Consider the following 24,837-nt stretch of genomic DNA (forward strand, 5'->3'; position numbering starts at 1 on the left):
GTGCAATTTGTAACAAGACTATTGGTGGCAAGAAAATGGATGTCTAAAGAAGTAACAAACATTGATGAATTTAATGTTACAGTATGCAAGATGATGAATTTTGAGTTTTGTTGGGCAGCTAAGGTGGGATGCTTGTCTAAATTCCATGCAATTTGGGATAGGTGGATTAAAGGTATGACGGAGAGAGAGAGATTGTGTTTGGTGGAAAGTCTTAGATAAAGTTATAAAGTGTTTTTTTTTTCTTCTCCCTTCGGCCATGGGGTGGGATAAAGGGGGGGGGGGGGGGGCGGTGGCGGATGATTATATATTTGTAAGGGGAGGTGTTCTGTCCGACCGAAGCCAGAAGCAATCATAAGATGGGGAGGGAGTATAACTTTTTTTTTCTTCTTCTCTTTTTCCTTTTTTCACACATTTCTACTCCTTTGTTGTCTTTTTCTCTTGCTTTTCTCTCCTGCTCCCCTTTCTCCCATGGTGGAATGAAAATGGAGTGATCAAGGGCCCTTCCATTGGTGAAGTGAATGAATAAAGTGAATGAATAAAAGATGAGTAGTCTTCCCTATAAAGAAAAAGAAAGAAACGGTACAATAGTTGTCAAATTACTCCTCGAAATTGCTGATCCTGGAGGGTGCGTAATAAATGCATCAGCAGCGGAGCATAGATAGTCAGGGAGGCGTGAAGGCGCAGCGCTCCTTGCTGGCAAGGGGAGGAAATTTATAAATATAAAAAAAGAGGAAGATGGAAATATGAAAGCTGATGTATATATAGTAAAAAACAGGAGGGAGAGAGTGAAAGAATAAATGAGAGGAAAAAACAAGTGATGTGGTAGGGCCTGGACTGCAAGCTGGAGTTGGGGGAAAAGGGGAGGAGCTAATATAACTGTCTTATTTTGTTTTGTTCTAGTTATATGGTGGGCTATTTAGGGATGGGAGGTGGGGGGGGGGGGGAGGAAGGAGAGGTATTATTGGAATTGGCACAAAGAGTATGTGGATGGTGAGGGTCGGGCAGGGCACTGGAACCAGACCTGAGAAATGTAGGGTGGGGGGGGGGGGGGTAACAAAGAGAAAAAAAATGTTGTATTTTTTTGTAACATGGATAGGAAAAGGTATGATAACACAGCACCTAAACGTAGAGACTCTAATAGAGCTATCAAACGAAGCAAGAAAGACAGATAGGCGGCACTCACCAAGCAGGTAGATTTATTGCAGTCTCTCAGATGGGATACAGGTCTCAGGCGGGGGAGTGACGGTGGAGGACGGGGCTAGACGGAACAAGTTGTTTCGTGCGGCTCGCGCACTTCCTCTAGCTCTTAATAGAGCTATATCTGTCAAGAGGACAGACAGCTCACCCTCCACTACCTCAACTAGTGATCAGGGCATTGTGGATGACAAAGATAAAGACCCTAATCGCCAGTGTCCTATTCATAAGAAGCCTCACCCTCTTAAGAAATGTCATGGGCTTAGGGCAAAGACTTTACAAGAGTGCCAGGAGATTCTCCAGAAATTTGGAATATGTTTCAAGTGCTGTGCAACTTACAGCCATCTTGCTAAAGACTGTAAAGTCGTCATCAAGTGCACAAAATGCAGTAGCGACAAACATTTTACAGCTATGCATCCTACTCCACTTCCAGACAAACTACAGCAGCCACCTACCTCCTCCCCTGTCTCTAATCATAGCGGGGAGCAACAAGGTCATACTCCAGCCAAAAATAATGTTCTCTCTTCATGCTCAGAAGTCTGTGGAGAGGGCTTGGATCACAAATGCTGCGCCAAGGTATGCCTAGTCAAGATATACCCAAAGGACCATCGTGAGAAAGCTACTAGGATGTATGCCATAATAGATGAACAGAGCAACAGATCCCTGGTGAAGCCTAAATTCTTTGAGATCTTTGGCATAGAGGGTCGCACCACACCGTATACTCTCAGAACCTGTTCTGGTCGTGTAGAGACCTTTGGTAGAAGGGTCGATGGGTTCATGGTCTCTCACATGAAGGGCGGGGAGAGGACGTACCCCTACCAACATTTGTTGAATGTGGCCAGATACCAGATGAAAGGGAAATAATTCCCACTCCAAAAGCCGGATATCACCATCCTCACTTAAGGCACTTGATGATGAGATCCCTGCAATGGACACGAGTGCTGAATTTTTGGTCCTACTAGGAAGAGCCATTCTCAGAGTACATAAAGTATGTGACCAGTGTGATGGACCCGACGACACCCCTTATGAACAAAGACTTGACCTAGACTGGGTAATAGAGAGCATTGTATCCTTGGGGAGGAAGCGTACGTCATTTGAGATCCACTGCTTCAAAACTTACATATTGGGGAATGGACATGCCCCCCACTTCAAACGATGCCCTCACCATTATGAAGCAAAGGAGAAGCCTCTTGACATCATCCAAGTACAGCATGCTACTCCTGTCCTTTGTTATGACAACCTAGGTGCTGCAGTGTTTAGAACTACAAGTGGCCATTTGTCTCTTAACCCCTGAGGACGTGGGTCATACCACGAAACATGTAGGGGAGACAGATTGATTACATTTTAATTGCAGTATTTTCCCCAATAGACAGTGGTCTGCAGCCACTGTCAACTACATATTACTGTGAACTCCGGACAGGAGAAGCAACACTAGTTGAGGGAATAGCCTGCTAATTTTATTCACTACAGGGGACTTTTTTAATATTAGTACAATAAAAGTGAAGTTTTATATATATATAGTTAGGGAGGGAATTTTCAATAGGGGTTTTTTACCCCGTCACCTTGGTGACTGGGGTTTGGAGGTTTTTCTTAGTACTACAAGTGATGACAACAAAATAGCCTTGTCAGTTGAAGACAGAGAGTTCAACAAAATAATGAATTACAGAAAAAATTCTTCCAGGATGAGTCTAACAGCTGGGTCGAGCCATTACCTCCTTATGCTACAAGGGCCAAACTCACAACCAATCATGAACAGGCTCTATCCAGATTCTATTCACTTCAACGAACACTAAAGAACAGGCCTGAAATGAAGGATCACTTCATCACCTTTATGAAAAGGATTTTTGACAATAATCATGCTGAACCAGCACCACCACTTGAAAGACACAATGAATGCTGGTACCTGCCTTTCTTCGGAGTGTATCACCCACGCAAGCCTAAACAAATCAGGGTAGTATTTGCAAAGCATCAAGGGGTATCCCTGAACGATGTTCTACTCAAGGGCTCAAATCTAACCAACACCTTGTAGGTGTACTTATGAGGTTTAGAAGAGTGCCAATTGCAATAACTGACATTGAGCAAAGGTTTCATTGCTTCATTGTACGCAAAGACCATAGGAACTTCCTAAGGTTTCTGTGGCACCGTAACAACAACATGGACAATGAGATCATGGAATACCGCATGAAAGTGCATGTCTTTGGGAATAGTCCCTCACCTGTTGTTGCAACATATGGTTTATGAAGGACTGCCCTTGTTGGAGAAAAGGAGTATAGCGTGGACCCTCGACACTTCGTTGAGAGAGAATACAATCCAATGGTATTCGGGGCTCCCATCACCATACAAGGCAAATCCTTGCTTAGACAGTTCTCAAAGAATATTAAAGATTGGGACACTCCACTGCCAACAGACAAGCTTTCCAAGTGGGAGCCCTGGAAACAATCTCTACGGCCGACATTTATCATTGTCTTTACACCTAGAAAAGGTGCAAAAAAGGTGCAAGCAGGGTTTTTTTGCACCTTTTGTGCGCCTTTTGGTTTACACATTTCTGCTGATTTTGAGTTGCAATCCACTTATTTTAGCAATACACATGATATGGAAGAGTTTAATGAACTGCGCCTTTTCGTGAAAAGACGCAAAAAAGGCGCAAAGCCAATGAAAAATCTCTAAAACTACACCAGCGCAGACTTAGCTTAGCTTTTTGGTGTATGTGAAGAGAAAAATGTCAGAAAATGTTTACCTGCACAACATTTATTAAATGCTCTGTGACCATTTAATAAATTCGGTGCTCCTACACATTACCAGCACACAAAAAAAAGGTGTAGAAAAATGCTTCACTTACACCTACAATGATAAATGCCGGCCTACGAGCCTTAGATGGAATCTGTATGCCACGCTGCTATACTTCAGCTTGCCTTGCTACAAGTCAAGGAAAAGAGCTTTACATCTTCTCAGGTGCATCTACTGAGGCCATAGCAGCTGTTGCCTACCTCAACGTAAGAGACTCTTCTAATCAAACCCACATAGGGTTTCTGTTTGGGAAAGCTAAGTTAGCACCTAAGCCAGAGCACACAATCCATAGGCTTGAACTCTGTGGTACTGTTCTAGCTGTAGAAATGGCAGATTTTCACACAGACAGCAAAGTTGTTCTGGGCTACATATGCAACCAGACTAAACGTTTCTATGTGTATGTCAGCAACCGTGTTGAAAGAATCAGGAAAACATCTAAACCTGAGCAATGGCATTATGTCCCATCTGAAATAAATCCTGCAGATCATGCCACCAAGCCAGTGTCTGCAAGTGCGTTTGCTAGTTCTACTTGGATAACAGGTCCTGAATTCCTGCTGGATCAGCCAGAAGAAACCACAGCTGATGACTTCAGTATTCTAGAACCTGACAAAGATCCAGAGATTCGTCCGGATGTTAAAACCCTCATCATGCGAACTAAACAAAGGCTCGTCTTGGACTGTCAGCGCTTTGAACGATTTTCTAAGTGGATAAGGCTTGTACACACCATTGCAAGGTTAGTCCACATTGCACGCTGCTTTCACACGAAGCCCACCGATGTTCAATGTCAAGGTTGGCACATGTGTCAAAAGCTTCTTTCTGCAAAGGCCATTGCTGAAGGGGAAATGGTCATAATACACATTGTACATCAGGAAGTCTTTGGCTCAGACATTAAATGTATTCGTGACGTAAGAGGGACATTACAAAAAACAGTTTAATTGCTAAACTTAACCCATTCATTGGCAATGATGGCCTGTTAAGAGTTGGTAGACATTTACTAGACTTGTGCAATTCGTTTTGGTACGAATGTCTAACTTACCGAATGTTACCGTTTTCGGGCATTCGGACCGATCTGAATGCACGAAAACATATTTTGAACATTCCCGAATAGCCACAATAATACGAATAGCAAAATAACGAATGCATTTGTTATTAACCGAATGCATGCGGTAAATAACAAATGCACTCGTTATCCGTAAACGAAAATAAAGAATTCATTCAAATTTTTTTATTGGTGCTTGCGCTAACACTGTTGCGCTACACACTTTTTCTGTTACTGTTACCAGGGTGCCTCCAGCTGTTGCAAAACTACAACACCCACCCAGCATGCCTTGACAGCCAAAGGCTGTCTGGGCATGCTGGGAGTTGCAGTTTTGCAACAGCTGGAGACACCCTGGGTAGTTGGCAAACATGTGCTATGTTCTAACTACTTTCATTTTTAAATATCTCTCGCTCTTTTCTGAACTGGGTTAGTATAGGTCAATGAAATGCATAGTAATTGCCGTGGGAACATTTTTTATTCATGAAACCGCAGACTCAATTGGATAATTGCCTTTTAGAACGTTTGGGGTCCCAACGTTCTACACAGCAATTATCCAATTAAGTCTGCGGTTTTATGAATGAAAAATGTTCCCACGGCAATTACTATGCATGTCATTGACCTACTAACCCATTTCTGAAAAAAGCGAGCAGAATTTGAAAATGAATTAAAAAGCTTTGCGCATGTTTGCCAAAGTGTGCCTCCAGATGTTGCAAAACTGCAACTCCCAGCCTTTGGCTGTCAGGGCATGCTGGGTGGGTGTTGTACTTTTGCAACAGCTGGAGGAACCCTGGTAACAGTAACAGAAACAGTGTGTTAGCGCAAGTGGCATGACATGTTATACATAAATCACCCGACAATCAAACACATCGATCAAACACATCAATCATTCATACACCATTCATTCATTCATTCATTTACTCATTCATTCAACATTACTGTCAGGATTCGGCAGGCTGGAGGTGGATCCTCTGTGTCAGAGAGGGATTGGCGTGGACTGTGCCGGCGGACCGGTTCTAAGTTGCTACTGGTATTCACCAGAGCCCGCCGCAAAGCGGGATGGTCTTGCAGCGGCGGTAGCAACCAGGTCGTATCCACCGGCAATGGCTCAACCTCTCTGACTGCTGAGATAGGCGCAGTACAAGGGATTAGGCAAGAGCAAGGTCGGACGTAGCAGAAGGTCAGGGCAGGCAGCAAGGATCGTAGTCAGGGGCAACGGCAAGAGGTCTGGAACACTGGCTTGGGATACACAAGGAACGCTTTCACTGGCACAATGGCAACAAGATCCGGCAAGGAAGTGAAGGGGAAGTGAGGTAATATAGGGAAGTACACAGGTGAACACACTAATTAAAACCAGGCGCCAATCAGTGGCGCACTGGCCCTTTAAATGGCAGAGAGCCGGCGCGTGCGCCCTAGGGAGCGGGGCCGCGTGCGCCGGGACAGCACAGTTGGGGAACGAGTCTGGCAAGCGGGCCGGGATGCGCACCGCGACCGAATCGCATCCCGGCTAGGGACATTATCGCAGCGCTCCCGGTCAGCGGGTCTGACCGGGGCGCTGCGAACAGGAGAACGCTGAGAGCGCTCCGGGGAGGAGTGGGGACCCGGAGCGCTTGGCGTAACAGTACCCCCCCCCCCTTGGGTCTCCCCCTCTTTTTTGAACCTGAAAATTTGTGAATAAGGTCCTTGTCGAGAATGTTATCCTCGGGTTCCCATGACCTCTCCTCAGGACCGCAATTCTCCCAATCTACAAGAAATTTTTTTTTACCTCTGACCGTCTTAGACGCGAGAATTTCTTTAACCGAGAAGACATCTGAGGACTCGGAGACAGGAGTAGGAGCAACAACCTTGGGAGAGAAGCGGTTAGGGATAAGCGGTTTAAGGAGAGAGATAGGAAAAGCATTGGGAATACGGAGAGAAGGGGGAAGAAGGAGTTTGTAGGAGACAGGATTGATTTGACACTTGATTTTAAAGGGTCCAAGATAACGTGGTCCCAGTTTATAACTGGGGACACGGAAGCAGATATACTTGGCGGAGAGCCACACTTTGTCTCCAGGAACAAAGACAGGAGGAGTTCTTCTTTTTTTGTCGGCATGCTTCTTCATCCAGGATGAGGCCTGTATGAGGGATTTTTGAGTCTCTTTCCAGATGGTGGAGAAGTCCCGGGTAACCTCATCAACAGCGGGCAAACCAGAAGGCGTGGGAGTGGGGAGGGGGGGAAGAGGGTGACGGCCGTACACCACAAAGAACGGGGATTTAGCGGAGGACTCAGAGACTTTGAAATTGTATGAGAATTCGGCCCAGGGTAGAAGATCGGCCCAATCATCCTGGCGGGAGGAAACAAAATGTTGCAAAAAGTCACCAAGAACCTGGTTAACTCTCTCCATTTGCCCATTGGATTGGGGATGATAGGAAGACGAGAAATTTTATTTGATTTTAAGCTGATTACAGAGGGCCCTCCAGAATTTCGACACAAATTGAACGCCTCTATCCGAGACGATATGCGTGGGAAGCCCGTGAAGGCGAAAAATGTGCACAAAAAATTGTTTTGCCAACTGTGGCGCTGAAGGAAGACCTGGAAGTGGCATAAAATGTGCCATCTTGGGGAAACGATCAACGACCACCCAAATGACTGTGTTGCCATGGGATAAAGGCAGGTCTGTTATAAAGTCCATAGCAATCTGAAACCATGGTAGCTCAGGAACAGGCAGAGGATGAAGGAGACCGGCAGGCTTCTGACGAGGAGTCTTGTCCCGGGCACAGACTGTACAAGCCCGAACAAAATCAGCAACATCTGCTTCCAGGGTAGGCCACCAATAAAATCGAGAGATGAGCTGGATGGACTTTTTGACGCCAGCATGGCCGGCGAGGTGTGAGGAGTGTCCCCACCTAAGGATCCTGAGGCGCTGGCGTGGAGGGACGAAGGTCTTTCCAGGAGGAGTTTGTCTGATGGAAGCTGGGGAAGCGGAGATCAGACACTCAGGAGGAATAATGTGTTGCAGGGAGGCTTCCATTTCAGAGGCATCCGAGGAACGAGAGAGGGCGTCAGCCCTGATGTTCTTGTCAGCAGGGCGAAAATGAATCTCAAAGTTAAAACGGGCAAAAAACAACGACCACCTAGCCTGGCGGGGGTTCAGCCGTTGGGCAGACTGAAGATAAGAGAGATTCTTGTGATCAGTGTATATAATAACTGGGTATTTGGACCCCTCCAGCAGGTGCCTCCCTTCCTCGAGGGCTAGTTTCATGGCCAGCAGTTCTCGGTCACCGCCGGAGAGAAGGTCCTAGAAAAGAAACCACAAGTAACGTTATGTCCAGAACAGTTTTTTTGTAGGAGTACAGCTCCGGCTCCCACCGAGGAGGCATCTACCTCCAGTGAGAAGGGTTCAGATGGGTCAGGTCTGGAGAGTACGGGAGCAGAAGAAAAGGCAGTTTTGAGACGGTTAAACGCCTCGTCCGCTTGAGGAGGCCAGGACTTAGGGTTGGCGTTTTTCTTGGTTAAGGCCACAATTGGGGCCACAATGGTGGAAAAATGTGGAATAAATTGTCGGTAGTAATTGGCAAACCCCAAGAAACGTTGGATAGCTCGGAGTCCGGAGGGGCGTGGCCAATCTAACACGGCTGACAGTTTGTCTGGGTTCATTTGAAGTCCCTGGCCAGAGACTAAATATCCTAGGAAGGGAAGAGATTGGCATTCAAAGAGACATTTCTCCATCTTGGCATATAATTGATTGTCACGGAGTCTCTGAAGAACCAGGCGGACATGACGGCGGTGTTCTTCGAGGTTAGAAGAGAAAATCAAAATGTCGTCCAAGTAGACCACAACACAGGTATATAATAAATCACGAAAAATGTCATTTACAAAGTCCTGGAAGACAGCAGGGGCGTTGCAGAGCCCAAAGGGCATAACCAGATATTCAAAGTGTCCGTCTCTGGTGTTAAATACGGTCTTCCACTCGTCCCCTTCCCTGATGCGGATGAGATTATATGCACCTCTTAAATCCAATTTGGTGAAGATGTTGGCGCCACGTAGGCAGTCAAAGAGTTCCGAGATAAGAGGCAGGGGATAGCGGTTTTTTATAGTGATTTTATTAAGACCGCGGTAATCAATGCATGGTCGTAAGGAACCTTCTTTTTTGGAGACAAAGAAGAACCCTGCTCCGGCAGGGGAGGAAGACTTGCGGATAAATCCCTTTTTACATTTTCTTGGATGTACTCCGTCATGGCTTGTATTTCAGGAGCTGACAGAGGATAGATTCTGCCCCGGGGTGGAGTAGTACCAGGAAGGAGATCAATAGGACAGTCATAAGGCCTGTGAGGAGGCAAAGTCTCTGCTTGTTTTTTGCAAAAAAACATCGGCATAGTCCAGATAGGCCTTGGGGAGACCTGGTATCGGAGGAGCCATAGGGTTTTGACTGGCAGGACTGGGAGTAGACGTAAGGCATTTTTTGTAGCAAGAAGTACCCCAGTTCTTGATTTCCCCAGTGGTCCAGTCAAGGGTAGGGGAATGGCGTTGAAGCCAAGGCAGTCCGAGAAGAATTTCAGAAGTGCAGTTAGAGAGGACCAGAAACTCAATTTTTTTCGTGATGAGGTCCAATGCACATTAACAGGGGTTCTGTGCGGTAACGCACAGTACAGTCCAATCTTTCACCATTAACTGAGGCGATGTAGAGAGGTCTGGCGAGACGGTCTGGGATGTTGAACCTGTTAACGAAAGAGGCCAAAATAAAATTTCCTGCAGATCCAGAATCCAAGAAGGCCACAGCTGAGAAGGAGTTAGAAGAAGAAATCCGCACAGGCACAGTAAGACGTGGAGAAGCAGAGTTCACACCTAGAGCTGTCTTACCTTTGTGCGGAATCGGAGTGCGTCTTTCCTGACATGGAGGACGGATAGGACAATCCTTTAAGAAGTGTTCGGTACTGGCACAGTACAGGCATAGGTTCTCATTGCGGCGGCGTGTCCTCTCTTGTGGTGTCAGGCGAGACCGGTCTACTTGCATAGTCTCCACAGCGGAAGGCACAGGAGCAGATTGCAGCGGACCAGAGAAGAGAGGAGCCGGGGAGAGAAACCACCTAGTGCGAACAAAGTCCATATCCTGGCGGAGCTCCTGGCGTCTTTCGGAAAAACGCATGTCAATGCGGATGGCCAAATTAATAAGTTCATGCAGGTTGGCAGGGATTTCTCGTGCGGCCAGCACATCTTTAATGTTACTGGATAGGCCTTTTTTGAAGCTCGCGCAGAGGGCCTCGTTATTCCAAGATAATTCGGAGACGAGAGTACGAAATTGGATGGCGTACTCGCCTACTGAAGAATTACCCTGGACCAGGTTCAGCAGGGCAGTCTCGGCAGAAGAAGCTCGGGCTGGTTCCTCGAAGACACTTCGAATCTCCGCGAAGAAAGAGTGTACGGAGGCAGTGACAGGATCATTGCGGTCCTAGAGCGGTGTGGCCCATGACAGGGCCTTCCCAGACAGGAGACTAACCACGAAAGCCACCTTTGACCGTTCAGTTGGAAATTGGTGCGACATCATCTCCAAATGCAGGGAACATTGCGAGAGAAAACCACGGCAAAGTCTAGTGTCCCCATCAAACTTGTCCGGCAACGATAAACGGAGGCTGGATGCGGCCACTCGTTGCGGAGGAGGTGCAGGAGCTGGCGGAGGAGATGGTTGCTGAAGCTGTGGTAGAAGCTGCTGTAGCATAACAGTCAGTTGAGACAGCTGATGGCCTTGTTGCGACTGCTGGGCGACCACCGTGGTAAGGTCAGCGACAACTGGCAGCGGGACCTCAGCGGGATCCATGGCCGGATCTACTGTCAGGATTCGGCAGGCTGGAGGTGGATCCTCTGTGTCAGAGAGGGATTGGCGTGGACCGTGCCGGCGGACCGGTTCTAAGTTGCTACTGGTATTCACCAGAGCCCGCCGCAAAGCGGGATGGTCTTGCAGCGGCGGTAGCAACCAGGTCGTATCCACCGACAACAGCTCAACCTCTCTGACTGCTGAGATAGGCGCGGTACAAGGGATTAGGCAAGAGCAAGGTCGGACGTAGCAGAAGGTCAGGGCAGGCAGCAAGGATCATAGTCAGGGGCAACGACAAGAGGTCTGGAACACTGGCTTGGGATACACAAGGTACGCTTTCACTGGCACAATGGCAACAAGATCCGGCAAGGAAGTGAAGGGGAAGTGAGGTAATATAGGGAAGTGCACAGGTGAACACACTAATTAAAACCAGGCGCCAATCAGTGGCGCACTGACCCTTTAAATGGCAGAGAGACGGCGCGCGCGCCCTAGGGAGCGGGGCCGCGCGCGCTGGGACAGCACAGACGGGGAACGAGTCTGGTAAGCGGGCCGGGATGCGCACCGCGAGCGGGCGCATCCCGCATCGCGAATCGCATCCCGGCTAGGGACATTATCGCAGCGCTCCTGGTCAGCGGGTCTGACCGGGGCGCTGCGAACAGGAGAACGCTGTGAGCGCTGCGGGGAGGAGAGGGGACCCGGAGCGCTCGGCGTAACAATTACATTATGTATTAATAATAAATCACATAAAATTTTATTATCTTACCTGTCTTCCAATGTTCCGATCTCTGCGTATGCCCTCTTTTCCTGCACACACACGCTCCCGATAATGGTCCACTGCTTAAAAAAGATTTACCCGAATGTACCCGAATACCAAATGTATCCAAAAGAAAATAAAAACCTGAATACTGAATGTATCCGAAAAATCAAACCGAACACCCGAATACCGAATGTATCCGAAAAATCAAAACTGAAAATATTACCGAACCGAAAATTTTATCCAAAACGAAAAAAAGAAACAAAATGAAAATATTTCTTGAGTACAAGTCTAACGTTTACACAAGGCCAAGTTGGGAGAGAAGGAACAGAATCCTCTCATTATACCTGCTCGCCATAATATTACCACTCTGCTCTACCACGAAGGGGTTAAGCACCAAAGTAGACACTTCCCAGTGGGTGCCATAAGAGCTGCAGGCCATAGGATTATAGGAGTAAAAAGATAAATTACAGCTACACTGCACAGCTGTGTTCACTGCCATAAACTAAGAGTTAAACATCAGCAACAGCAAATGCCAGATCTGCCAGCTGATAGGTTAAGTACTGACCCACCCTTCACTCATGTTGGTTGGATGTCTTTGTACCATGGATGGTAACAGTCCGCAGGACTCGAGGTGGCAAAGCCAATAGCATACGACGGGCAGTGCTGTTCACTTGCATGAGTGTGCGAGCAGTACACATTGAAGTAATAGCATCTATTGATGCTTCAAGCTTCATCAATGCTTTAAGACGATTTCTTGCCATCAGAGGACCAGTTAAGACACTAAGATTGACTGCGGTACTAATTTCGTTGGAGCCTCTCGAGAGTTACAGCTCAACTTTAGGCCAATCTAAGACCTCTTAGCTGAAAAAGGCTGTACATGGATATTCAATCCTCTTCATTCTTCCTATATGGGTGGCTCATGGGAGAGAACGATAGGCATCACAAGTAAAATAGTGGACTCTATACTTATGGACTTGAATTCCACAAGACTTAATTCCAGACCACTTCTTCCAGTCTCTACAGATCCAGAGAACCCATCTATCCTTACCCCAGCTACTCTGCTTACCCAGAAGCTTGGGTCCATTCCTGTTCCACCTGGAAAGTTTAAATCAGGAAATCTGTGCTATGACCAGTGGAAGCGAGTACAACAACTTACCAACTGCTTCTGAAATCGTTGGAAGATGGAGTATCTCTCTACTTTGCAAGGACACAGGAAATGGCAAAGCCTGAACCCTAACATAACAATTGGAGATCTCGTTCTGCTCAAGGATCAACAAGCCGAAATAATCGAGTGGCCTATGGAACTTATGGTAAATAGTGTTGCTCGCGAATATTCGCAATTCGAATATTATTCGCGAATATCGCATATTCGCGAATTCGCGAATTTCGCGAATATAGCGCTATATATTCGTAATTACGAATATTCGTTTTTTTTTTTTTTTTTTCTTCACAGTACACATCACAGTGATCATCCCTCTCTGCTTCCAGCTTGTGTGGTGTAAAGAAGGCTGTAATACTACTGTGTGAGACTGGCGTGCAAATATTCGCATATGCGAAAATTAGCATACACTAAGTTTCGCATATGCGCATTTTCGCGAATGTTAATTTTGAATATACTAATTTTCACATATGTTAATTTTCGCACACGCGAATGTTCGCATATGCGAAAATAAAACGAGAATATGCGAATATTCGCGAATATATGACGAATATTCGTCCATATATTCGCGAATATTCGCGAATTCGAATATGGCCTATGCCGCTCAACACTAATGGTAAAGTGCGTTCCTAGTGATGACGGTAAAGTACACAAGGTGGAGGTGAAAGTTGTAAGACAAGGGACTGTAAAAACTTTCATCAGACCTATCACAGAACTTATTTTGCTCTTGCCTTTTGGAGAATGAACTTGCTTGCGTATACTGTTGGTTCCTACCTTTGACTTCAAGAAGAAAGAGTCTTGAACTTTACTGTTATAACCTTAAGTCTTGTTGCATTATTTGCATGTTCTTCTTATGTCTTCCAGGTGCTCAAGACATCAAGCAAATTGCACTGTTGTTTATTTGTGAATGTATAACTACCGTTATGGTATAAAATAGTGACATTTACAATGCTAGACGGGGAGTGTGCTGTTACACAGTTAATATTCTCATTATTGTAGATGGAATTTACATTCTTTGATCCATTTCCTATGGATTTTTCTATGGTTAATTATTTGCTGCCACCTTGTGGCCTTTTTTGATAATGCTCATGTTTCTCTCTCCTGAAAGCTATGACTCATTTCCTTTCTATGTAACCACACCCCTGCTTAGTGCATCACTTCCTGTGTCATGGCTGCCTCCATCTGCCACATGTCACAGGGACTCATGTATTCTGCATGCTAAGCTAAGGAAAGCATCATCTTTTGACTGCATAATACTGAAATCCTTTCATTCTGCTGCATTCCTGTTGTTTGATATACAGAATAAACCAGTTTGTGGATGAAAACAGTATTGGTGAGTTCAGCTATCTGATAAGAATTGTTCGCAGTGGTTATATCTGCTTATTCAGTCCAGGCACAGAGGTCTTACAAGTGATAGAGCGCTATTACAACAATCTGAGCCAGAATACACCCGTTATTTCAACACCAGACCTGGGCTGAGAGTGATCTGGCAGGCAGTACATGTCTTACTCTTACTAACCATGAAACACTTGGTTTGGTTTAAGAAATTTAATTTGAGAAGCGTTTGGTTCATGGACTGTGTCCACATCATGTTTGTGCCATCATAATAGTGTGCGGCTTTTGTTCATTTTTTGTCTTCATGCCAAATTATATTATATTTAGTTTATCATAATGGGATGCTAACAGAACACAGGCACCATTGTTCGGGAAATTTAGTAGTATAATAGGACAAAAAGAGATACTGGAGTAAAAATAACAAGAGATAAAGATTAAACCAAAATCAGTAAAAATATTCCAATGTGCAAACTACACTCTGCAATTAAAGGGGTTATCCGGCTAAATGTTTTATTTTCCCATTGTGCCCGGGCTGCCACACTTAAAATAATGAACTTTGACTTACCTTTCATTGCGCCACCTGTGCCTCTGGTATCGCTCTCCCATACTCTGGTGCAGTCTCCTTCCTGTTTTTGGGGCCAACACATCATACTGCAGCTTAGCTATTCGCCAGCGATAGGCTGTCTTTCTGCCCAATACATCACACAGCCACCAAGCCTTTCACCAGCTGAGCCGGACGTCCCGGAGCCACAGTATAACATGTCAAGCATTAAAAACAGAAAGAAGATCGTACTGGATGACAGCAGGAATACAGATGTGAATAGGGGAAATCCCAGCAAGGATTTCCTTTCCTTCCAGTGGAAAAGTCCCTCCTAATGTCTTGGTTACAGTTTACAAGTGAAGCATTATATATATATATATATATATATATATATATATATATATACACACACACACACACATAATACATTTTCAAATGTTGAATTTTGTCGGAACTGGAGGCCATTGGGGGCTGTGAGTGAAGTCAGCCGCCATTGTCTGCTATAAGGTCCTGCTAGCGTGTTGCAGTTTGTGAGCTGGAACTATAATACTGTGCCTTTCGGCCTGTTCAATCCAATAGTATCAAAGCTATACAGCAGGGTCCTGGCTGTAATGTGGGTGGGAGATCCTGGTGTGGGTTCAAATCCGGAGTAGTGGTTACTATTTAATTAAGATGGATATATGTAGGTCAATTGATAATTAAGAAAGTGTGTGTACTGGATGACAGGACAGAAATTCCAGTGCCACTTGGGTAGCTTGGAAAGGTAAGTCAAAGTTTATTAATTTAATTTTGGCAGCTTGGGCATATTAAAAAAAATTATAGAATGTGTCGGAAGAACCATTTGTTCCATCTAGTCTGTCCACTTTTCTGAATACAATGGATAGTCCCTGGACCTATTGTTTATGAAGGATAGCTTTATGCCTATGCCTTATGCCTTATGCATGCTTAAATTTCTTCACTGTATTTGCAGCGACCACTTCTGCAGGAAGGCTATTCCATGCATTCACTACTCTCTCAGTAAAGTAATACTTCCTGATATTACTGTATAAATCTTTACTCCTCTTTTCTAAAACTATGAACTAAATATATGCTCCTTCTTTACCGTGTTGATTTTCTTCATTTCCCTTCTGTCTCTGCTTTCTTCCAAGCTATATGTGTTTAGGTCCGTTAGCCTTTTCTCATACATTTTATCTTGCAATCCATGTACTACCAAGTTAGTAATACTACATGTTTGATTAAACCCAGGAAATATACGTAAATTAGCATTAGATTGCCAGTCTGTGTTCACTGCTTTTAAATGCTATGTTATGTTATGTTAAACCCAGGTAGAAATACTATATATTCCATGAAAATTCATGTAAGTTTACCTTAGATAGCTCGAGCAGGGCGACACCACCAGGAGTGATGGACTCCCTCCCAGATAATTTTTTATTTTTTTTTGTAAATATCCCTAGGCACTCCTGCTCTGCGCATCATTTGAAGACACAGGCAGCAGCACTTGAATAAAGTTTCCCTGACATATGGCTCTGCCTGCTGCACAGGAAGAGGAACGAGGCTGAGAGCTGGCAGGTCTCCTAGGAACACTGCAGTGTGGGCCACTTCATGTGAGGGTAAGTAGGGCTTTGGAACTGTGTCCTGCTTCTCTCCTTCTGTCACTTGCAGTTTTACCTGGAACAATACAGTAACCTGAGGGGCAGTTTGATGTGTATAGTAGCAGCCCAGTGGGACCACTTCCCCTCCTCCTGTGTCCACAGGTTGCCAACAAGGTTGCATTACCACATTACAATTGATTAAAATTGAAATTGCAGCAAAAATGGCGCACTTTTAAAGCAGATTTTCTAAATGTTAACACTGATCAGTGCTATGCTAAAAGTACAGCATTATTTAGCATATGCAATCGAAAGATTACATGTGTTAGTTCCCTATTAGAACAAAACAATTGTGGAAAAAAAGTTGATAAAAAGTAATCACCCTTCCTTTAAAAGAAGTTGAACTCATCCCCTTTTCCCAATTTTTCAAATAAAATACTGTAAACAAAAATATGCTGTACATTTGGTATCACCACATTCTGAAATGTCTAAACTATATAATGTTAATAAAACTGCACAATAATCAGCATAACTGCTGCTCAGCCAGAATTGCTGAGTTTTGGTCACTTAATATATAAAAAAAATTATAAAAAGCAATCAAAAAGTCTCGTCTACATACATCCCAATATATGGAAAAATACAAGAGTTATAGGGGCCAGAAGAGGAAAATCTGAAGCATACTTATTTTCCTACAAAAAGTTGTAAAAAAGTTGTAAAATAAAACAAAACCTACAGTCAAGGCCGTAAATATTGGAACTCCTGAAATATTTTAAGAAAATGAAGTATTTCTCACAGAAAAGGATTGCAGTTACACATGTTTTGCTATACACATGTTTATTCCCTTCGTGTGTATTGGAACTAAACCAAAAAGGGAGGAAATAAAGCAAATTGGACATAATGTCACACCAAACTCCAAAAATGGGCTGGGCAAAATTATTGGCACCCTTAACTTAATATTTGGTTGCACACCCTTTGGAACAAATAACTGAAATCAGTCACTTCCTATAACCATCAATAAGCTTCTTACACCTCTCAGTTGGAATGTTGGACCACTCTTGCTTTGCAAATTGCTCCAGGTCTCTCTTTTTGGAAGGGCACCTTTTCCCAACAGCAATTTTAAAATCTCTCCACATGTGTTCAATGGGATTTAGATCTGGATTCATTGCTGGCCACTTCAGAACTCTCCAGCGTTTTGTTGCCATCCATTTCTTGGTGCTTTTTGATGTATGTTTGGGGTCATTGTCCTGCTGGAAGACCCAAGATCTCGGAAGCAAACCCAGCTTTCTGACACTGGGCTGTACAGTGTGACCCAAAATCCGTTGGTAGACATTCAAGGCACCCTGTGCCAGAGACAGCAAGACAACCCCAAAACATCATTGAACCTGCACCATATTTCACTGTAGTTACTGTGTTCTTTTCTTTGTAAGCCTCATTCCGTTTTCGGTAAACAGTAGAATTATATGCTTTACCAAAAAGCTTTATCTTGGTCTCATCTGTCCACAATACTTTTTCCCAGAAGGATTTTGACTTACTCAAGTTCATTTTGGCAAAATGTAGTCTTGCTTTTTTATGTCTGTGTCAGAAGTGGGGTCCTCCTGGGTCTCCTCCATAGTGTTTCATTTCATTTAAATGTTGACGGATAGTTTGCGCTGACACTAATGCTCCCTGAGCCTGCAGGACAGCTTGAATATCTTTGGAACTTGTTTGGGGCTGCTTAGTCACCATCCGGATTATCCTGCGTTGACACCTTTCATCAATTTTTCTCTTCCGTCCATGCCCATGGAGATTAGCTACAGTGCCATGGGTTGGAAACTTCGGACAAAGGCAAATCTAGATCTCTGGAGATGGACTTGTAACCTTGCGATTGATGATATTTTTCCACAATTTTGGTTCTCAAGTCCTCAGACAGTTCATATACAGTACAACTTCCCCTCTTAAAGTGGTACTCCCATGCTTGTCTTTTTTTGCCTTTGGAATGTGTTTATTATGTGTATGTATGTTTTTTTTTTAATCATCTTATCCTTTGCTATTTTTTCCTTACTTTTTATTGCGGGCGGAAGTCTTGTAGTTTCAGGTCTGTCCTGGGTATCTCGACCACGCCTTACTTCCCATTCGTCAGCCATGTCTTGCTCGTGACTTCAGGATTTCCCAGATGGCTCTGACGTGTTCAGCCTCGGTAGGGCGTTCTTGTTTCCACCCCTCTGTTCATTAGTCTAATTGTATTCATGTTATGTTCCTCCTTTTTTTTTGTGCTCACGATCTTCCAATTAGCCAGCGTGTTATGCGCTTGCACTTTGTTACACCGCTGGGTATGTTTGGGACTTCCTCTGACATAGTTCCGCATTGTAATTCAGCGTCCCTAGCAACACTGTCTGTAAACTATGCGCATGCGCCTTTAGTAAACTATGCCGGCTTGCGCTGACATTTCTCCAGATGTTCACTGATTAGTGTTTTTAGTTTGGCTAGTGTGTTGGTGGGCTTGGAATTTGTCTTTTTTTTGCTATCTAATTGGACATAGGGTGAGTTATGATTATTGTTTGCACCTGTTATCGTTTTTTTTTCCTCAAATAAAACAAGTTTTCTCTATAAAGCATTGTCATGTTTGTTGTGTTTATTCAGTGTGTATCTGTTGGGTCAGAGGCAGCTTGGCATATTTGCAAGGTTCTTTTTGTTTATACGGGTAATCTTCTTAATAAGAAGACTTGAGCGCCCAACAACCAGGAAGCAAAAGAAAACACTATGCAGCGCTCACATGATATAATCACATGACCAAACCAAAGACACATGACGAGTCAACAGACAGAAAATAACCAATGAATCAAAGGGGCGTAACAAAAAGGAAAAAGAGACAAACAATGGGTGTAATAAGTAAATTAGGAGGGCGAAACAAGGGCAGATTCAAAAAGAAAGGGGGACGGGAAAAAAAAACGCCCACTAAATGACGCATGCAGCCGCAAATACATGATGGGAAATGTAGTTTTAGGGAAACACGGAACAGGAAGAAGGTAAGAAAAAAAAAACACACCGGATGCAAAGACAACAGATGAAAAAAGAGGCACAATCAAACCGAGACTTAGGTAAATAAAACTAAAAAACTACAAAACAACACCAAATACACCACAGAAAAAAAAGAAAACTAAAGGAGTACCCCTTTAAGTTCCAATATTAATCACTACTTGAATAAGATAAAATATCTTTGTTAGGATCCGGACTGGTATGCAGCGAGGACACTGGTGGTGGATCCTCTGTGTCAGTGGGGTGATGGCGTGGGCCGTACCAGGGGAACGGAGCCTAAGGGGTTACTGGTTTTCACCAGAGCCCGCCGCAAAGCGGCATGGACTTGCAACGGCAGGTAACCCCCAGGTCGTTCCACCCAATAGAGACTCAACCCCAGCTGACAGCTGAGACAGGCGCGGTACACAGGGACAAGGCAAGAGCAAGGTCGGACATAGCAGAAGGTCCGGGAAGGCAGCAAGAGTCGTAGTCAGGGGCAACAGCAGAAGGTCTGGGTACACAGGCTTGGGAACACACTAAACGCTTTCACAGGGCACAAGGCAACAAGATCCGGCAAGGACAGGAAGGGGAAGTGGGTTTTTATACACATAGAGCAGGTGTACGTACTGATTGGGCCAGGCACCAATTAATGGTGCACTTGCCCTTACAATTTCAGATAGCCGACATGCGCGCGCGCCCTAGAGAGCGGGGCCGCGAGCGCCGGGACAGAACAGCAAGAGGACGGGGCAGGTGAGGAGATTGGGATGCGATCCGCGGGCGGGCGCGTCCCGCTACGCGGATCGCATCCCCGCCGGTGATACCAGTGCAGCGCTCCCGGTCAGAGGGTCTGACCGGGGCGCTGCACAGAGAAGAATGCCGCGAGCGCTCCGGGGAGGAGCAGGGACCCGGAGCAATCGGTGTAACAATCTTATTCACCACTTGAATAAGATATACAGTCAAATTCATGCAGGGAAGCAGAGACCTGGCAGCACTTAAATCCACAATGTTAAAGTTTGTATGCATGTTGTGCAGTATACTCCTCAAAGTGTGTTGGAAAACTGTGTAAACCTTTAACGCTACAATAGCTGTCAGGAAAAAATTACTTGGGATGGCCTTAGATGGCTATTCTGCATTCACACAACTCTTTTAAATGTAGAAATAGTATATCTTCGATTCAACCCAGGAAATAAACATAAATTAGCCTTAGATGGCTAGTCCGTGTTTACTATCAATGCTCTGAAATGCGTAGTTATGTTAAACCCACATTAAAATACTCTTTTAAAAAGGCTATTGATTGCGGCATTTAGTCAGTGATGTCCCTGAGTGTGTGCCATACTGCTTCACCTGACCCATGAATCGAGTAAGGATTCAACAGTATCAGGTATTCATTCATGGAAATTGACTTTTTGAAGAATTATATTTGGACATTTATATTTTGGCAAATTTGGAGCTTTGCATCTTTAAAGAATGCCCACTTAACAGTATACAAAAACAAAAAACCTTTACCTACCACCAGATGTCACTCCGGGCCCAAGCGTCATGGTTTCTGACAGGAAGAGGATCAAAGCTGGAGACCGGAGCAGGACACCAGAGGCACCACAGGAGCGCTGGAGGTGAGTACAGGTTTATACAATTTTATATGCCCAATTTTCTTTAAAAAAATAAATTAAAAAAAAGCCCGCTAGATAACCCCTTCAAATAGGCTTCTTCACAAGGCCATGTGCAGACAGAGCATCAAAATTGGATTTGTTTATGTTTTGGTGAACATATCAGATTAATGTGACATTCAGCGTAAAGAAGCCAAATTCCAGGCACATATTTGTTAAATCAGCTTTTATTTTTACATTCTGGAAGGAAAAACAACAAAACAGAAGAAGTTGTTTTTTTCACAGTGCTGTGTATCGATTTAGTGTCAAAAATCTAACTCATATTTACACCAAGATTATAAAGTATAAATAAAGGAAGGTCGTCTTTGCTCATCGGGAAATATACATCTCTGTAGGCTCTTGCCTAAAATTTTCTTTTGGTGTACGTGGCCTCTAAGGTTCTTTGGGTACATGGGGTAAACACATACAATACACAAGAAGGAGACTATGGGGATTATTTTTTCCCGACTCTTTTTTCTCGGGTTTTGCGCCCAAATTGTGTTGCACGTTCCATGTGACACATTTTGCGACCAAAAAAAACAAAACCCTCCATTTTACAACAAAAACCCGAAAAGGGGGCATGGCCATGGGAGAACGTGGGTGCGGTCCAGACAAAAGGGGCGTGTCCCCGACAGTTTTGAAATATCCCATCATATTTACTAAGGTTTCCACAGAAAATGTGGTGGATTTGAGCTGAGGAAAACCCGACAGATCAGAACAGTTGTAAAAAAAAAAAGCAAAATGTAGGGAAAAGTGCAAAATGTAGGGAAACCTTAGTTAATACCTTGGGAAAATACTTGTCGGAAATCAAAATCCACAAAGAAAACTACACTCCACTCTTAGTAAATAATCCCCTATGTCTAAGAAGAATTAACTTTTTCTTTCTTTTTTTGTTGTTGAGAGCAGACCAATCCATGGCCTGCACTTGTAGACCCTGAGCAATAAATGGAAGCTCCTCATTGTCTATACAGAAAAGTCTTTGGAACCTAAGCTCAAGTCATAGATGTATGTAAATGGTAATACATTTTGGCAAATATCGGTTTCTCGGTCACTTCAAAAAAGAAATTCATAGAAAACTGATGAAGAGCAATCTAGCAGAAGTAATCATATCTGACATAAATCAGATCTCCGCAGTATCACTTTTTTCTCTGTTGTTTTATACAATATGAAGACGCACAAGCAAATCCTGAAGAAGGCACATGTGGTCTGTAAACTTCTCAAGTGTGCCGGGGTGTTTATGTCCTTTAAGGTATAACTGCACTCTCAAACCATGCCTTTATAGCAGCTTTGTTCTGATTCACCCAGATGATATTAGCTTGTGTCTTCTCTATAGCCTGTTCCAAAGCACGAGCTCCAGTGCCAAAGCCAACATTGTTATCAGTGTTAATCCTCTTAAATTCATTGAGCTGATGGGGAAAAAACAGCAATGTTAATTGTCATCTGAGAATAGTTTCAGTATATTGAAAAAAAAAAAGGAACAAGTTCTTCAGATTCAACATTTTTAAACTATGTACTTAAGTTGATACAGCGGAAGCCAAAAACCACCCACTGTATGGCGGTATAGACCAATTTGTTTGTCAAAGATAATATCTAAGCCCTTTAAATCTATCCTATGCCTGTTCCATAACTTTACAATTTATTGTTATGTACATGGGTTAAAAGTGGTATTGGTTTCGTAATGCTGACCTATTACTTGCATTGTACATGAGATTTGCAAACTCATATTTTAAAAACCAGTTAAAGGGATACTCCACTGCTCAGCGTTTGGAACAAACTGTTCCAAATTCTGGAGCCGGTGCCGGGAGCTCATGACGTCATAACCCTGCCCCTCATTACGTCACACCCTGCTCCCTCAATGCAAGTCTATAGGAGGGGGCGTGACAGCCCTCACGCCCCCTCCCATAGACTTGCATTGAGGGGGCGGGGTGTGACATCATGAGGGGGGGGGCTATGACATCACAAACTCCCGACACCGGCTCCAGCATTCGGAACAGTTTTTTCCAAATGCTGAGCAGCGGAGTACCCCTTAATCCTGGTACTCCATGGTGGGAACAATCATTGCATGCATGTGATGGTCATTAGGAGCACATTGTTGCTGCTGTTGTGGCAACATTATGCCGCCATTGGCCATTGCATGGGGGCACGGTTTCAACTGCATGCAATGATTGTGATAGAGTACTCCCCTAATCTCGGAAGTTGTACTTTATGATGGGAATGAAGTAGAGAGGAATAAACTATTCATTTATAATTTACATTTTATATTTGAGAAAGGGAACATGCTTTGAGAATGGAAAATAAATGTTATGCAGACTGCAGTATGGGTTTTCCTCTAAATTTTAGCTGGATATGCAAGCATTGAATGTGTCCTCTACCTACACAGTTACTACCAAAAGTCTTCCAGAGCCTGGTGTAGAAATACAGAAAAATCCCTAAAATTGCATAAAAAATGTGTTTAGTCTGGATAAGGGGGTGGTTTTCCCAAATAGGTAGTTGTTTGGAGAATAATAATAAGATAATAAGCAATAAGCAGAAGTAGGTAGCAATTTTTAGCTTAATATGTTTGTCATGGCCTTAATACATACTTACACATTTATTTACTGGATAAAATAAACATTTTCACTAGATTTTTAGAGTTTCTAACATGCTAATATGTTATATGTCATACTATAGCTGTCTTTTTTTTTCAATATTATACACCTTCAGTCTTATATTTTTTCAGGTTTAATATATCTGTTTACAGGATTTAAATATTTAGTGCCAAGAACCATAATGGGATCCTGTCAGGACAAAGCATGGAACACACCGTAGGCCTTCTTTCCTACTTGCATGGTCATACTTGGAGGATGGCTTGGTCCAGGCAGACTAATAGTTGTCTCATATCCTTGACATTTATTTAACAAATTAAAGATAAGTTCTTGTATCCATCCTTGACTGATACATTTTAATACCCTTGTTGTTTTTTTCTCTTTGTTTCAACTTTAAAACTCTTGACTGCACGCTGGTAACCTATGGGACTACAAATGGTGGCCCTACAACTGTAATAAATGTATACATTTTGTTTGTTCTGTACTTTTCTGTTTATCTATCCTATAAGCATAAAACTAAATATTTTTTTATACTACCGTTGTTCATTGTTGTTACGAAATAAAGTAGCCCGTATAAAGGAAAACTGTCAGTAAACTCCCCCTGCACTAAGTAGGGTAGTGCGGGGGACGCTGATCAATATGCTGCCTACCATGCCCGTCTCCGCTGTGCCGTTCGCCCATAATCTTTATTCTTCTGGATATGCAAATGAGCTGCTAACTGGCATGGGCAGAGTTACAAGGCTCCTTCTGGCACTCTGGCATCAGTGCCAATCTTCCGCAGCGCCGCCTGACTTATGAATATTCATCCCCTCCCTCCTCAGTGGAGTCCAGCATAGAGCGGGGAGGGGAGAAACATTTGGAGGCAGGGGATGAATATTCATAAGCCAGGCGGCGCTCCGGACGAGCGGCACTGATGTCAGAATGCCAGAAGGTGCCTTGTAACCCTGCCCGTGCCAGTTAGCAGCTCATTTGCATATCCAGAAGAATGAAGAAACAGGCGGATCTGGGCATGGTAGACAGCATATTGATCAGCGTCCCCCCAGTACCTCTGGTTAGTGGGGGGGTTTACTGACAGTTTTCCTATTTAGTCTTGATGTAAAACCACTCAATAAGCCGGTAAAATAATTTTACTTACTTGCTGTAGATCAAAGTCTAAGTTGAATCTTCTACTGATTCCAGAAATCAGATTACCAAAGGACATTCCAGCTCCAAAACTGTTGAGAAGACAAAAATAAATACAATAATATATAAATAACTAAACAATGACTGAGAATTTGTAGTTCTGTTTTACATTTTTAGACAATATTTAGACAATGTTTGCATAAACTTTTCTAAAACTTTTGACGTGTCATACGTTTTCATCAGCACAGGCCAGGTGCAAGATACCCACCAAGAGGGGCAAGAGTGCATGGCTGAATGCTT

At 43.8% G+C, this 24,837-nt stretch overlaps 1 protein-coding gene and 1 long non-coding RNA gene across 4 annotated transcripts in view; one reads left to right on the top strand and one right to left on the bottom strand.

The window, feature by feature from the left end:
* LOC130368395 (uncharacterized) overlaps nt 1-24,074 on the top strand; it is a 64,762-nt gene extending 40,688 nt beyond the window's left edge. The window contains exons 2-3 of the long non-coding RNA XR_008892446.1: nt 16,056-16,211; nt 23,550-24,074. This is a non-coding gene — a long non-coding RNA (uncharacterized LOC130368395). The remainder of the gene's footprint in view (nt 1-16,055; nt 16,212-23,549) is intronic.
* The window catches only part of ANPEP (alanyl aminopeptidase, membrane), a 101,205-nt gene continuing 97,881 nt past the window's right edge, over nt 21,514-24,837 (bottom strand). For all 3 annotated transcript variants that reach the window (XM_056571975.1, XM_056571977.1, XM_056571976.1), the window contains exons 20-21: nt 24,551-24,629; nt 21,514-22,236 (exon numbers count right to left, since the gene is read on the bottom strand). In XM_056571975.1, coding sequence (XP_056427950.1) covers nt 22,075-22,236; nt 24,551-24,629 — 241 coding nt within the window. In that variant the 3' untranslated portion in view covers nt 21,514-22,074. The remainder of the gene's footprint in view (nt 22,237-24,550; nt 24,630-24,837) is intronic.

The sequence above is a fragment of the Hyla sarda genome, chromosome 4 (genome assembly GCF_029499605.1).
Source record: "Hyla sarda isolate aHylSar1 chromosome 4, aHylSar1.hap1, whole genome shotgun sequence".
NCBI lineage: Eukaryota > Metazoa > Chordata > Amphibia > Anura > Hylidae > Hyla > Hyla sarda.